Source organism: Apus apus, chromosome 18 (assembly GCF_020740795.1).
Source record: "Apus apus isolate bApuApu2 chromosome 18, bApuApu2.pri.cur, whole genome shotgun sequence".
Taxonomy (NCBI): domain Eukaryota; kingdom Metazoa; phylum Chordata; class Aves; order Apodiformes; family Apodidae; genus Apus; species Apus apus.
In genome coordinates this window covers 6,189,602-6,203,550 of record NC_067299.1, presented here as the reverse complement: position 1 = coordinate 6,203,550, position 13,949 = coordinate 6,189,602, and the positions used below count along the sequence as shown (strand labels likewise).

At 45.0% G+C, this 13,949-nt stretch overlaps 1 protein-coding gene across 16 annotated transcripts in view; it reads left to right on the top strand.

Annotated features, from left to right (window-relative positions):
* Nucleotides 1–238: 238 nt before the first annotated feature.
* The window catches only part of MSI2 (musashi RNA binding protein 2), a 238,589-nt gene continuing 224,878 nt past the window's right edge, over nt 239–13,949 (top strand). For all 16 annotated transcript variants that reach the window (XM_051635423.1, XM_051635422.1, XM_051635421.1 and 13 more), the window contains exons 1-5: nt 239–355; nt 600–640; nt 840–921; nt 1,339–1,423; nt 5,672–5,713. In XM_051635423.1, coding sequence (XP_051491383.1) covers nt 294–355; nt 600–640; nt 840–921; nt 1,339–1,423; nt 5,672–5,713 — 312 coding nt within the window. In that variant the 5' untranslated portion in view covers nt 239–293. The remainder of the gene's footprint in view (nt 356–599; nt 641–839; nt 922–1,338; nt 1,424–5,671; nt 5,714–13,949) is intronic.

Sequence of the window (13,949 nt, the reverse complement as noted above, 5' to 3'; positions counted from 1 at the left end):
GGGGGAGGGCGGGAGGGACGGCGCGGCGCTGAGCTAAGCCGATCCCACGTGTGACGGATCTGGCTGCTTCCCCAGCGCCTCTCCAGTGAGCTCCTCCGGTAGCGGAGGGAGGAGGAGGAGGGGGGAAGGGAAAGGGGGGGAAAAAAAAAAAAAAAAAAAAAAAAAAAAGCAAGCAACCGGAGCGCAAGCGAAGCCGTTAGCCCGGGCCGGGGGGGGGCGGGTTGGGCGGGCGGGGGGGGGGTTCCTGTCAGGGGCTCTCGCTCGGCGCGGATCGCTGCGGGCTCCGCGCGGCCATGGAGGCGGACGGGAGCCAGGCTACCTCGGGGAGCCCCGGCGAGGCGCAGCACGACCCCGGGTAAGTCGGCAGGCGGCGGGGCGCGGAGCCGAGCGGCGAGGAGCGGGGCGGAGGGGGGTTGGACCGACCCGGCCGGCCGTGTCCCTAACCCCCCCACACACACCCCCTCCTCCCCACCCACCCCCCCCAACCCGCCCCGCTCCTCACCGCCCCGCTCCGCGCCCCTCCGCGCCGCCGTGAGGTGCCCCGTCAAAATGGCCGATCCCGCACCGGCGTTCAACTCCGCTCTCTTCTCTCCCTCCAGCAAGATGTTCATCGGCGGCCTCAGCTGGCAAACCTCACCAGGTAAGCACCGCCGCCCCCCCCCCCCCTCAGCTCTTTGCCGCTCCCCAACCCCCCCCCCCCCCACGCGTCCCGCCCCGCGTGGGCCGCGTCCCGCCGCGCCGGGCCCTGCCCGCGAACCCCCCCGCCCCACACACGCATCCCCCCCCCCTTTTCCCCCCCTTCCCCTCTCCTGCCTCTCTGCTTCTCTCTCTCTCCGCAGACAGCCTTAGAGACTATTTTAGCAAATTCGGAGAAATTAGAGAGTGTATGGTCATGCGGGACCCCACCACCAAGCGCTCCAGGTAAAACCGCCGCCCACCCGAGTCGGGCTGACAAACTTCGCGAGTTGCCGTCGGGGCGGGTGGACACCCCCCCCCCCCCCCCTCCCCCAACCCCTTCTCCCGGCCCAGCACACCCCTCATCCCATCCCACCCTCATCCCGCCCCACGCGTGGCCGGGGGGGGGGCCCGTGGGGCCGGTTCCCAGCGCCGCATCCCTTCAGCCGGGAGGAGGAAACAAAGCGGCCGGGGGAGGCGGAGAGGTGGCCGGGTCTGTCCGCCCTCCTGCCCTCCCTCCCTCCTTCGGATCCGGAGGCTTTGGGGAAGGGGAGGGGGGAGGATTTATTTTTATCACTTATCTCCTTGTCTCTAGTTCTCATCATCCTTCCCCCCCCCCCCCCCCCAACCCTTCCCCATCCCTTCGCTCTTTGTCTCTCGCAGAGGCTTCGGGTTCGTTACGTTCGCGGATCCGGCGAGTGTAGACAAAGTCTTGGCTCAGCCCCACCACGAGCTGGACTCCAAGACGGTAGGTCGTGCGTGGGGCTGCCCGGCTGCCCTTCCCCTGCCGCGGGGCTCGGCGGTGACAGGGACCGACCCTGCCCCTCACCCCGCGCTGGGGCGGGATTTTTGCGGGGCGATGTCAGGCTGTCCCTGACCCGGCGTGCTGGCGTTTTGCCTTAGAAGTCCGCCTGTAACTTACAGAAAGCCATAACTTTCATTGTTTTTTTGGTTGTTTGGGTTTGCGTGTGTTGGTTTTTTTTTTTTTAAGCCCGAATTTCCCCACACCGACCCGAGGCTCCTCCCCCAGCCTTATGTTTTTATCGAGCGGTGACATTGAACAAAAAAAAAAATATTGTAGAGTGAAATCCAACTTTTTCTGGGGGGGTGTTTGCTGCAGAATGCTTTCTGCAGGGAACTTTCTGCTTCTTTTGATTGATTATTTATTTAGCAGTGCACGCTTTTCAAGGTGGGAGTGACTTGCTGCCAAATCCTAAAAGCTGCTTCCAGTGTCGTTTCCCAAAGTCATTTTTTTGGAGAGATCCCTTTTACCTGTGATGTCAGGGCCCTAACGAAGCGTGCATGTTAATTTATGAAAAGCTGCATGAGAGCTGGAGAGTAGATGTGACAGAGAAGCACAAGCCCTGATTTCTTGTTGTTTCTTCAGAGCTTTTTGCTACACTCAGTCTCCAATGCATAACATAAGGAAAATGCTAATGAGATTGAGCTGATTTTTATTTTTTTTTAAATAAATATTGCGTTTTCTTTTTTTATTTTAAATTTAATTTTTTAACCCCCACATGTATGTTGACCCCTTGACCTGAGAGGGTGTTTCCAGTACTGGGTCAAACAAAAGATACCGAGTGTGCGTAGCTTTAGGCCCCATCTTTCTCCCTGTGCTCGAGGCCATGCAAAAGGATGAAGTTTTTGTGCCTCTGACTTTGTTGCAATGATGAGCCTCAGCAAACCTCGATGGGCAGGGGGGAAGGACATTGGTAGAGGTCATTATTGCTCTGGTGCAGATCGGTCTGAAGGGGGTCGTGTGTGGGGAAGGGAAGGACTGTGCTGGTTTCACTGTCTGGCAGGGAAGCTTCTGCTGGACCTATTAAATGTGTTTGTTGCTGTAATTGTCTTTTATAGTCTGTATTCTGGATCTTAAAGGCTTTATTTTAACATGAGCAATGGTGTTAGGAGGAGTCCTGTCTCGGTGCTGGAACATCCTGTGTGTGCCTGTGTGTATGAGGTTATGGTTTCAGTGAAGAATAGAAAAGGCAGGGAGCAAACATGAGTGTATGATTTTATTAAAATGTGATTTATCTGAAAACAAAAAGCCCAAAGCTCTTGCAGAAGCAGGTGGAATCTAGTGTTTCAATTCGACCTACAAATTCTGCTGGGCTTGTCTGAACACGTATCCTGTGCTTTCACATGCCTTAATAATTTGATTTTAGGTTTAATCAGATATGGTATGATAACTGATTCAACTGTGCTCCTGGGATTACAATCACCAGAGTTTTCATGTACAGATATATTCTCTGTGTGTTTTTAAAGATAAATTTAGATAAGAGCAAAAAAGGCAAAGAGTATCTTGAATGAGGCTTTGGAAAAAAAAAAATAAAATCATGGGAGGACACCCTGTCATATTTCTGACTATAATTAGGTCCTCCCCCAGCTTTTTTCCTGTATCACAGTCTAGTCCCTGCAATGTATTAATTTGCTCTTCCCTGGGGGAGGGGTGAAAGGCTTGACCAGGACAAATTTACCTCAGTTTTTTGATTGTGTGATAACGATTGAACCAATCTCAAGATGAAACCGACGTGAAGAATCAGTAACACAGCTTAACAAGTCAAACATGAAGCTAGCCAGCTTCCCTTTATCAGCATTTATTTGTAGACGTATTATAGTGACTGTTCTGTAGTTTAACATAGCATTTGACTCTGTTTCAACGTTCAGCACAGGAGGCAGATCGGTTGGGTATTGGCATGGAAACGTCGCTCTTGTTTACAGTTACGTTAAAAGCTTTGTTTAGGTAATGGCCATTCATATCAGAAATAGTATTATAGTCATTTCCTAGAGGACTTGTAGATACAGTAAGTAGAATTGTACCTAACTAACTAATTTATTTTTTTGTAGAAGTTTTTTTTTGTTTGGTTGGTTTTTTGTTTGGTTTTTTTTTTGTTTGTTTCTTTGTTTGTTTTTGTTTGGTTGATTTTTTTTGTTTCAATAGTTGACAGGGATGTGCAAAAGGTATGGATCTGCCACGCTGACTGCCAGTGTTCATCTTCCAGCACTGGTGGTGTTTGTCCAAAAGGTTTTGTGGAGGAGAGTTTGGTCACTTAAGAAGGGCTGTCGCTGTGGTGCACAGAACTCTTTGAACTGACCTTCAAAAATGAACGTGTTGCTTTATAGAGTTTAAGTGGCTCTTACAGCTTCCTACCAGCGGGGCTTTGCAGTGATGTCCTTCTGGTGGGACTGGTGTTCTTGGTTGGGAAAACTTTCACCTGTCAAGCAGATGTAGAAATGTGCATATTTGCATCTAGCTTTGGGGATCGCTGTGGAAAATCCGTACCTGTTGTATTTCCCCAGTAGACAAATGCCTAGTCAGTGCTGAATATATTTGTAGATCATGTTAATCTCTATGAAAAGGTTAGCTATCTAGATAAAGAATTTTACCTTTTATGCTTTTTGAACAATAAAGTACCACGTAATCACTCATTTCTCAGGTGTGTCCTAAAAAAGATCCTACATTTGTGTCTAATGTAGACAAATCAGTTTATCAGTTGCACATCAAATGTTTGTGCTGTTTCCAATTTTGACAAATTAATTGAGCAAAACTGCTTTTTAGGGGAAGCCTGTGGTTATTTATGTGACAGGCATATTTATCACCACAAAAATAACAATACCAAATGGAAACATCTCCTTTTCCTCATCAGGGTTAGCTTGAGGGGGGGTGGAAAAACACAACAAAAAACCAACCCTGAACTATTAAAGAAAGCATCTACTTCTAAATATGCCTTAACACCATCAGGATTAGTTTCATCAGCTTGTTAATATAGTCGAAGACAACACTGAAAGCAGTCACAAGTTGCACAGTTAAGGTGGGGTTTAATCTTTTAAAGAACCCTATTCCAGACTATTTTAGAGCACGTTTGCCTGTCGGTGCTGCTGAAGAACAGGGGTGAAAGCAGCAGCATGGAGACATTTTATTGCAGTAATTTTTAAAGATGACAATTTCAAGAGAGGCAGTTGTTTAAAAGGTATGACTCCATTTACCTCCAGCCACGCACCTACGGTGCTGTCTTTTTATGAAGTGATTTTTTGAATGGTGGAGAAGGGTCTCTTTTTTTAAAGATGGCTCGAGTGGAAGTTGTTGTGAAAATTGCAGAATTAGCATTTTGGGGCTGCAGGGTGGACACGCTCTCTCATTTATGCAGCGCAGTGAGTCGGTGCTGCATCTTACAACAAGGGAGCAGGGGGTCAAATAAAGATATTTTTTTCTTTTTGTGCTTCATTCTGGAATACTTTAGGTAACTCCTTAATGGAAAATCTTTTTTAAGAACTTGGTTTCTTCCGTTTTAAAATGCCTGAATGTTTCGTTTGTGTCTCACTCTCCCCCTGCCCAAAAAAATGCCCCTTTGTAGTCTTTTGTTGCTCATACATATCCTTTGCGGGTGAGCAATCCAGATCAACTTGGCATATTGTTATGGAAGAGAATCTTGCAGGCCTTCTAATGTTCTAGTTTTAATAACTGAGATGTAAATAATTGGACTTGGTGTTATTTGTTTCCTTTTTGCTGGTGGTGTTACTTGGTTGACAAAACAAAGCAGAAAAAGAAAAGAAAAACAAAGTAACCCCAAACCCAACTGAAGGAAGATGCAGGTGTCAAAACCAGCAGGTTAAGATCTTGATCAGGAATGCTGGCTCTCTTCCTGTGCAACCTACAGAGTATGCAGATTACATTTAACACACATTTTTAGGTGTAGAGGCAGCACCCAGAGACTAGTAGAGAGCTCCCTGAGCACCAGCAGAGACTGTTGCCCAGAAGATGATGGAGGAGGTGTACAGAAGAGATGTTTTCTTCCTCCTTCCCGTCTGCCTCCCCCTGCCAAACCCCCCCAGACAAACCCAGACTGTGATTCATCAGTCCCAGAGTAGTTTTAGATGACCCAGTGTGCTAAATTATAAGCCTGAGAAATGAGGGATTAATAATTCAGTGATATAAAAAATATAAACTGACAACAAAAGCAAGCTTGTTGATTTCCCCTTTCTTTTTCCTCAGATTGACCCTAAAGTTGCATTTCCCCGACGAGCACAGCCTAAGGTAAGTAGGAGGATCGATAATAGGATTTTAGGCACACAGAGAATCATTGTTGCCAGGCAGTTCAGGTTTCAAACAGGGAATTGGCAATGAAAGCTTTTAAAGCCGGAGCGCTGGCGTCTTAAGGGTATAAGCGTATGGCTGTGACACGCCAGGAGAGCTGCTCGGTGTGATACTGCCTGTCTCCAGTTTAACCATCTCCTGGCAGAGCCCTGGTCAGCTGGGGCTGGCTGGGAAGCAGAGGAGGCTCCTCTGGGGCTGGCTGGGAAGCACAGGCTGCTCTGGGGCTGCAGGAGGCCGGGGCTGCCTTGCCTGTGTTTGTTATATGCTGTTTTACGCAATGTGTTTTGCATGGTGTTTATGAAGAGCGTTTGGATTAAGTGCAGACTTCAGGCTTGTTTGGAGCTGAGCTTTCAGTTCTGTGGTTGTGATGGATGGGAATGTATCTCTGCCTTCATTGTTTGCAAATTTTCTTTTGTATAACTTGAGGGATGTGCTGGGAGGCTAACAAGCATTGGATAGCAAGTTTCTGATGAAGCTCCGAACTCTTCAGGCCACGGGGTACTCTTTTGCAAGAACAGTGAAACAATGAGCTCGAAGTCTCAGGCTGGTTGGAGAAGTGACCTTCTCCTTCCAGAGCTCTCTTACTGTAGTGTGGCCAGTTTCCACGCTGGGGCAAAGATGCTGTAGCCATGTGCAGAGAAGCTTGTGTCTGTGTGCTTGCTCTGAATTGCCATTTCTTCTGGAGGGGTTGCTTATGGAATAGAAGTGATTGTTGCTCTTGCGTCTGTGCCTAAGGAAAACTACAGATTGGTTTCAAATCCAAACCTGCATGCAGTCAGTCAGAATGTTGAAAGCCAGAGCCTGAAAGAAAACTTTTTGTAATTGTCTTTTTTTCTTTTTTTTTTTTTTAATTTGTTTTTGAGAGTCTATTGGAAAAACTTAATTTAGCTGGTGTATGCCACTTGTATACACTCTCATCATTTTGGGTTACTTCAGTACTCTGTGAAGAAATGGAAAGACAAGGCTGCAAATTTGTGGAAAAGTGGTTTTTTAAAGCTGGTGGCAGGAGACTACCTGAGCAAGTTCAACCTAACAGTTTTACTGCGTGTAGCTCCTCATGTTAATAGTGTGTGGGACCATAATGTTAAATATTGCACAAAACATGCATCTAGGGAAAACAATGTGTAATTTAGAAACCCTAGGCACACAGCAGGAGAGATGCTAGTGATTTCTTGAAAAGAAAAATAAAAGCAGAGGACAAAACCCAACAGCCTACTTGCAGAGCTTTAAACCAGACTAATGTAGTCAAATGTTTAGAGGTTCTTTTCTTCATAGGACATATCTAATAACTAATTAGTGAATAATGGTGTGTCTGGCTTGCTTCTGCACTAAGGAAAGTTTATAGTTTGTAGGGTTTGTGGCTTCTGGATTATGTTGGATTAATGTTGTCTTTAAGATACAATTTAAAGTTATCAGAATTTTTGAAGGGTTTAGTAATTGAAGTATGAAGATGATCTTGTGTTGTGCCTGATGTTCCTTTCCCCCTTCCCAATACCTTTTAAAGACTTACTTCCATTTTAAACTGTCTTCAGTTACTAGTTATCTGTTTCTACAGTGTTATTTGTACAAGTTTATAATGCTTACAACAGAGCTGTTAAGCTGCCCCATGTGGTTTCTTCTACAACAATTAAAACCAGGGCATGTCTTATGCCCAGGATATTAGTGAGTTAAATTTTCTTGTTAAAGAATGTAAAATTAGGTCTTTTTTTACAAAGGGGATTTTGTTTTTCTCCACATAGGTGTTTGGTGGTTTTTGGTTGGGTTGGTTTTTGGTAACAGACATCTTTCAAGTGTGAGGCAGATCCTGGAATGTTCTCTGGATTCCTCTCTTAGCAGGAGCTCACTCACTCTGGAGGGGTCAGCAGTGTCTGTCTCTGCTTTTTACACACTTGTCCCTTCTGAAGTGTTGAGATTTCTACAGGGCACTGGGAAAAAATACCTTAAGAGTGAAAGGAGTCTTACTAGGAAGCTGGAGAAAATCAGATGCAATAAATAACAGATTTTACAACAATTATGATGTGTTGTTCTGGCCAGTGTTTGATAATGTGGATTTCTTGTTTTCTGTTTTTTAATTAGATACTGAATTAAGGTTTTGGACTTGAGTTGTTCATTTATCCCAGTTGAATAGTGAATGCTCAGTGTTAAAATGTGACTGTACTTTAGTCTAATTAACTAGCTAATGCTTGGGTCTGTGGAGATTAATGGCATTTCATGAAATGTCTCTGTCTCTCTCTAGGTGTGAGAGGGTTTTTGTTTTGTTTTGTTTTTTTTATTTTCCCATAGTAGTTTTCCTTCCTGGTATGTTGTGCAAAGTGGGGATTGGGCTTTTTTTCTGTGATCACTGGCAGACTCTCCGGCAGCCTGTCGCTCCATCCATCCCCTTCCCCTCATTCCCTTCTTCTCCCTCCCCTTTCCCTCCCTCCATCCCCTTTGAGCCCTTAACTCCTCAGCGGGCAGTGGCTGGGCTGGATCTCAGGCTGCATTCTCCTCCTTTTCCACATCCCAGCCTGGCTGTGGTCTGTGGGGTCACTGCTTATTTGTGCTCGCACAATCATTTGTGCTCATTCCTTCCCCCCTTCTGACTCACTTTAATTGGCTAGTTTTCCCCTTTCAAGCCACAGCCCAGGAAAATGCTTTCTTTGGGGCTTTTTAAATGGCAACTCCATGATTTGACACCTCTCTGGTGATGCAAATTGGTTCCTGAGCAAGAAGTGGCAGGTTGTAACAGCGCAGCATTCTTCCCTGGTTTTCTTAGAATGACCCTTGCAGAAAATCCTGGGTGATTGCCTCCAGTGGATTAGCTGTGATGTGTAATCCTGCTCTCCTTGTGAAGTTCCAGGACGACTAGAAGCCATTGTTTTAGGAAATTTGCTGCAGGGGTTTTACTTGTTGTAGCTCTGGTACGTGGCTAAGGGGAGATGAAAGAATATACGTATCCTCTCTCGCGGCTGCCGTTCCTTGATAAAAATCTGTCTTGCTTCCAAGTGCTGGAAGGCTCTCTCTAACAGTTGATCATTTATAACTCTGCTGACTTAAAAATCCTTAAAAAGCAGCAGTGATGGGGAGGAGTAGTAGTAGTTTTGTACCCACTTGAATACTGAAGACTACAGTAATTTGACCTTTTATTATACAAAGCCTGTAAATTCTGACATTACTAGCAATATTAGGTTGGAGAAGCCTTACCAAATTTAGCATGTTCATTAGATATTTTCAAATGTAAGCAATTTCCACCCTCACCCCCCTGCCTTAGGGATTTATTTATAAAACAAAACAAACCTGGAGAGCAAAAGGACAGCAGCCTCAGTTCAGGAAGAAGCTCCTTGGCCATGAAAATATCTTTGTGTGACTGGTGTAGAAATGTGGATGCTTTGTTGTGCAAAACCGTGTATGGATCAGGCAGGTAAAACTTCAGTCAAAGGTTACAGTGAGTGAGGCTACCCACTGAGTTGTGCTCAGGTTCCTCCAGGATGGGACAGAGGTGCCTGCTCTTCCTGTCACTACGGGGACATAATGCACGTGGTTGGGAATTGCTCCAGCTAGTCAACAAGCTGGAACTACTTGTAGTAGCTTTTGGTAGCATTAATTAGCATTGTGTGTGTGACCTGCTGACTGTAGTCTGTAGCCTCCCTCTTCAGTGGTTGTTCAGTGGAAAGGGCAAACCAACTACTGCTGTAGCTACTGGAGCTGCTCCTCTAGCTGGGTGCTGTGCCCTGGGTGCTGGATGCCCAGCATCCTATTTGCTGACAACCCAGGGTAGAGGTAGTTGTTGTCAAGATTGCATGGTGTAATTTGGGATATAATCTGTGTGAGCTGGGTGCAGTTTTCTGGTGATTATGTGGTCACAAAATAGCAAAAGGGCTTTTTTTGGTGAGGGAAGCCTTTTGTCTGCTGATCAGATGGTGAAGCTGAACACCGATGCTTTTATTAGTTGTGTTTTATTCTAACAGAGGGCAGTGCAGAAGCAATAACTGCTCCTGGCATCTCTGTGCTTCAGTCAGTGGATCTGCAAACTGTGCGTCCCTTGTCTGTGGACTGGCTGGTTTCCTGTCTGGTCGGGCACATGGACTGCAAGAGGTGCAGTTGTGCACATCTGTTCCTCCTTCTCTGGCAAAAAACAGTGTCAATAACTCGCCTTTCATTTCAGTCCCCCCTGGTTAAACCCTTGTGAATTCGGCCATTCCAGAGCAGCAAATGGAGGGCATGCCCTTTTGGAATAACAGCCAGGCTAACCTGGGATATATGTGTATGTATTTGAAACCTGACCAATGGAGTTGGATGCCTGATTCCAATTAGTTGTGTGTGGAGTGTCTGTGTCCCCTGGCTGCCTGATAAACATGAGCCAGAGTAGCAGGGAGAGATTTTATTCCAAAGAAAATGATGGACCTTGAAAATCAAGACTTATGTTGTTTGTTTCCTCCCCTACTTCTGCCTGTAAACTCCTGAAGGTTAGTCCCACTACTTCCTATAATATTTTAAGTATTGGGTAGACTTTGAAGTCTTTTTCAAAAGAATGTGAACTGAACACATTAGCAAAACTCAGGATTCTTCCTTTCCTGCCACCCTTCCTTCCCCACCAAGCAGTAAGGAACAGCAAGGTCAGGCGTTTTTTTCTGTGTTTTTTTTCTTTTTAAGAGTTCCCCTGCAGGTCTGGATGGAGTATGAGAGGAAGGATTTCCTGCTCTTGGCATTGGGCATAGATGTGTACCTTAAGAATATTGCTGTATCTTCTGCATACAGAGAAAGATGAAGTCCTTACAGGTGGTATGAGGGATTTCTGTTCATGGTTGATGGTCAGTGTTTAAGCATCCTGTTCAGCCAGCTTGACACAGATCCCTTGTCCAGGCTAAGCACCTCCTAGAATTTGTCTGCCTCTGGCATCTGATGGTCAAATGGAAAAGTTGACAAGTCTGAGTCTTGGCTAATCAACCCAGTTCTACCCAGGTAGTAGAGGATCAGGGCTTTGAATCCCATTATTCTTGGGCTGAGATTCTTGCTCTCTGTGATGTGTTGGAGGCAGAGGCCGGTCTCTGTTCTCAGATACTGGCAGCCAGAGGACGACGTGGCTGTGCAAGGTGTTCTGTGGAGTGCAGCAAGCACTCCACACAAGGAAGAGCTGAGCTGGATTTTTGTAATTTTGCTTTTTTTGGAGGTGTAAACATTTATTTCTTCTCCTCAGCCACTCAAGTGGACTGCTCAGATTGTCCTTAATCCCCACAGTCTGTCTTGTACTTGTGTAAAATGTATTTCCATTATCATTGCCTAAGGACATCTTTCATGTTAAGAATAGTCCTAATGTACTTTCCTTTCCTTTCACTTACTGCTAACTAAAAATTAAAATTGAACATCATCTAACTTGTGTGTGGGTTTTTTGTTTGGATTTTTTTTTTTTAAAGGGGATTCTACATTCCCTGTGCTTTTATGTATCATTGGATTATTTTTAGTGGTGTCTGCCAGGTAACCTTTCTGCACTGAGACCTTGCTGCGTGGGTATGCCAGGAAAGGATCTGCAATGAGGGAGGTCAGGGAAATGGAAGGGCAGCAGCATGTGAACACCCCTGGGTGTTCCTCTCTGCTTCCAGATTGAGTACATCTCGTCTGCAAAGTGCTGAGCCTCTATCAGCCTGGGGGTAGGTCTACTAATGACTGATCCAAAACCATCAAATTCATTTATTTGTCACTGCCAGTGACAGGCCAGTTAATGCTAATGGATTCTTTTTTTAGCCTGTTGACTCTGATGATACTCTCATAAATGTTGTGAAATGCAAAGCGTTAAGGGAACTTGTAACTTAGTTTTAGAGAAGAGCTATTGAAAAAGGGTAATGTGGCGTGGGTAGATCAAGGTCTGTGTTACGTTGAGAAGGAAAAGAGCAACTCCTCTGTTTCATTAAGGCATACATAGATGTCTTTGCTGTTCTTAATAGTTATTTGACTTTTCATTTGTATTTCAGTGTTCTCTTTAAACACATTTTGGGTCATGCTATAAAGGGAGGAGAAGCTGTAAATAGAGCCAGTCATCTTAAGAAAAAGTGCCTTGTTTCAGAAAATGGTTCATCTGCAGGGCCTGAACCTTCTCTGTCCCTATTGTGCAAAAGCACTTAAGCATATACTTAAGTTGGCATAAGCATGTGGGTAAGTGCTTTGCTGAATCAGGGTGGACTAAAAGCACGTTATTAAATACTTTGTTGAATTGTGGAACCTGTAGCAGAAAAAGATTAAAAGATTACTTTGTGTGTTTGACAGTATTTTGTATATGGTCAGCCCCATCACTCCTGTTTCAGAGAGCCAGTTTCATCTCTCTTGTTTCTCCCCCCTTCCACCAGAGGTTCTCATAAGAGAACACTAACCTGCAGTTTCCTCAAAAAAGTCTTTGCAAGGTCAGTGTAGCATCAGACTTAAAAATAAATTTAAAAAAATCATTATCTAAGCTTAGTTTAGTCTCTAGCCCTGCAATCACACATTCTGTTTGCCTTAGTCATTGGAATAATTCTGTAAACTATGTGAGTAGAGTTCAACGTGGCTTAGGTTTCTAAGATATTACTGCTCTAGAAATGGTGGTTTGCTGAGTAATTTGAAAGTTAATGTGAATCTCTGTAGTCAGATCAGCATGAGGTATTAATAAGTTACTTCTAAACTTTGGCATTTTGCTACTCTCCTGTTGAAAATATTTCCTTTATTCACTGAGTGCAGAGAAAATCTGAAGAATGTTAGGAAGTTGTTCTCCCCTGCTCAGTCGTTCCTCGTGCTGGGCACATCTGCAGCTGAATCTGTTGTGGTGATTGAGTAGGCTTAAATTAAGTATTAAGATTGTGCTTTGAAAACTTTGTATTCTGAAGAAGGACCCTGCCCTGCTAAGACTTAAGCAATTGTACACATGAGGAATAGTTCCAAGACCTTAGCAAGCACAGTTAAATGCAGATGAGGCTTTTTAATATGTTGGTGAAGTGTAGGTGGCAAGAGGGGTGAAGGAAAAGAAGTGTTGTTCCCTCTGCCCTTCCCTCCCCCCAGCCAAGACATGCATTAATTTCCCATTGACTCTGATAGACAATAGGGAAGAGGTTTCAAGCTGACTAAAGGGGCAAAGGTCCAAGAAAACTACTGTAGCAGGAACTGATACAGAGTGACAGTAATGAGGTGGCCTGGCAGGTGGGAGGGAAAATGGTGGGATGGGGAAAAGAAACTTAATATCTAGTGAATTATGTAGTTCTCAGGGTTGGGAGTTAAGTCTGTTGATTTTATTTTTTGGTTGTATGTGCCATACAACTACAAGATACAGCTGGAGCAAGACCTCCATGGCTGAGAATGTGGGCAGGGTCCTGGTGCAGCTCCAGTCCCCCTGGTTCAGGGCTGGATTGTTGGGAATGATGGTGTTGCCCAGAGGATACAGAATTCTTCTGTAGTGTTTCCAAACCAGTGCTGTGCTGTTTTAATTTGTGTTTGAGTGTTCCTGAGTCTGAGCTCATCTTTATGTTGTTCTGTGGGTCAGTTTTGCATCAAAGAGAAGGTGAGGAGCGAAAGGTGAAGAAGTGTTTTGAAAATTTGATTTATTTGAGATGGGCACTGTGAAGTGCCAGCAAGACTTTAATCTTGAATCCTGGTGGAAACCGAGTGTCTGCTAGATAGAGAGTCAGTAGAGGTTTTTGTAACAGTTACTGAATAAACGTTGTTCAGGAATCTTCCCAAAAGGGTTATTTGGTGTGGTGTGTAAAGACGTTGCAAGGAGCTGAGCATTTGTCCCAAGTATCCATAAATCCCACTAGACTGAGAGTCAGACGCTTGGTTTGTGGCGAAAGTCTGTCAGCTGCTGACACACAGCACTGGCAAGAAGGTTTGCTGTTTGTTGCACTGCTGGAGAAAAGGTGTTGCTGAAGGGGATTTTTTTTCTAGTGATTTTTCTGCAGTGCTTGCTGAAAGAGTGAGACTTCTATATAGTTTTCCATTTGGCCATGTTATCAATCATTTATACTCAGAGATGCATCAGTGCTGTTCCCTGCTCTGAGCCTGAGCTGTGCACAGAGCCCGACACACACACGCACTGAGCATTTATCCTTTTGCCAAAGGTTTGCAAAGTGTTGTAAATGAGTATAAAGATCTTAATTTGCTGGTGAAAATCGTCTACTTCTGGTGTTGTATTTGGCAGACCTACAAAGCCTATAAGAGCGCTGCGTGCTCGGTGAAT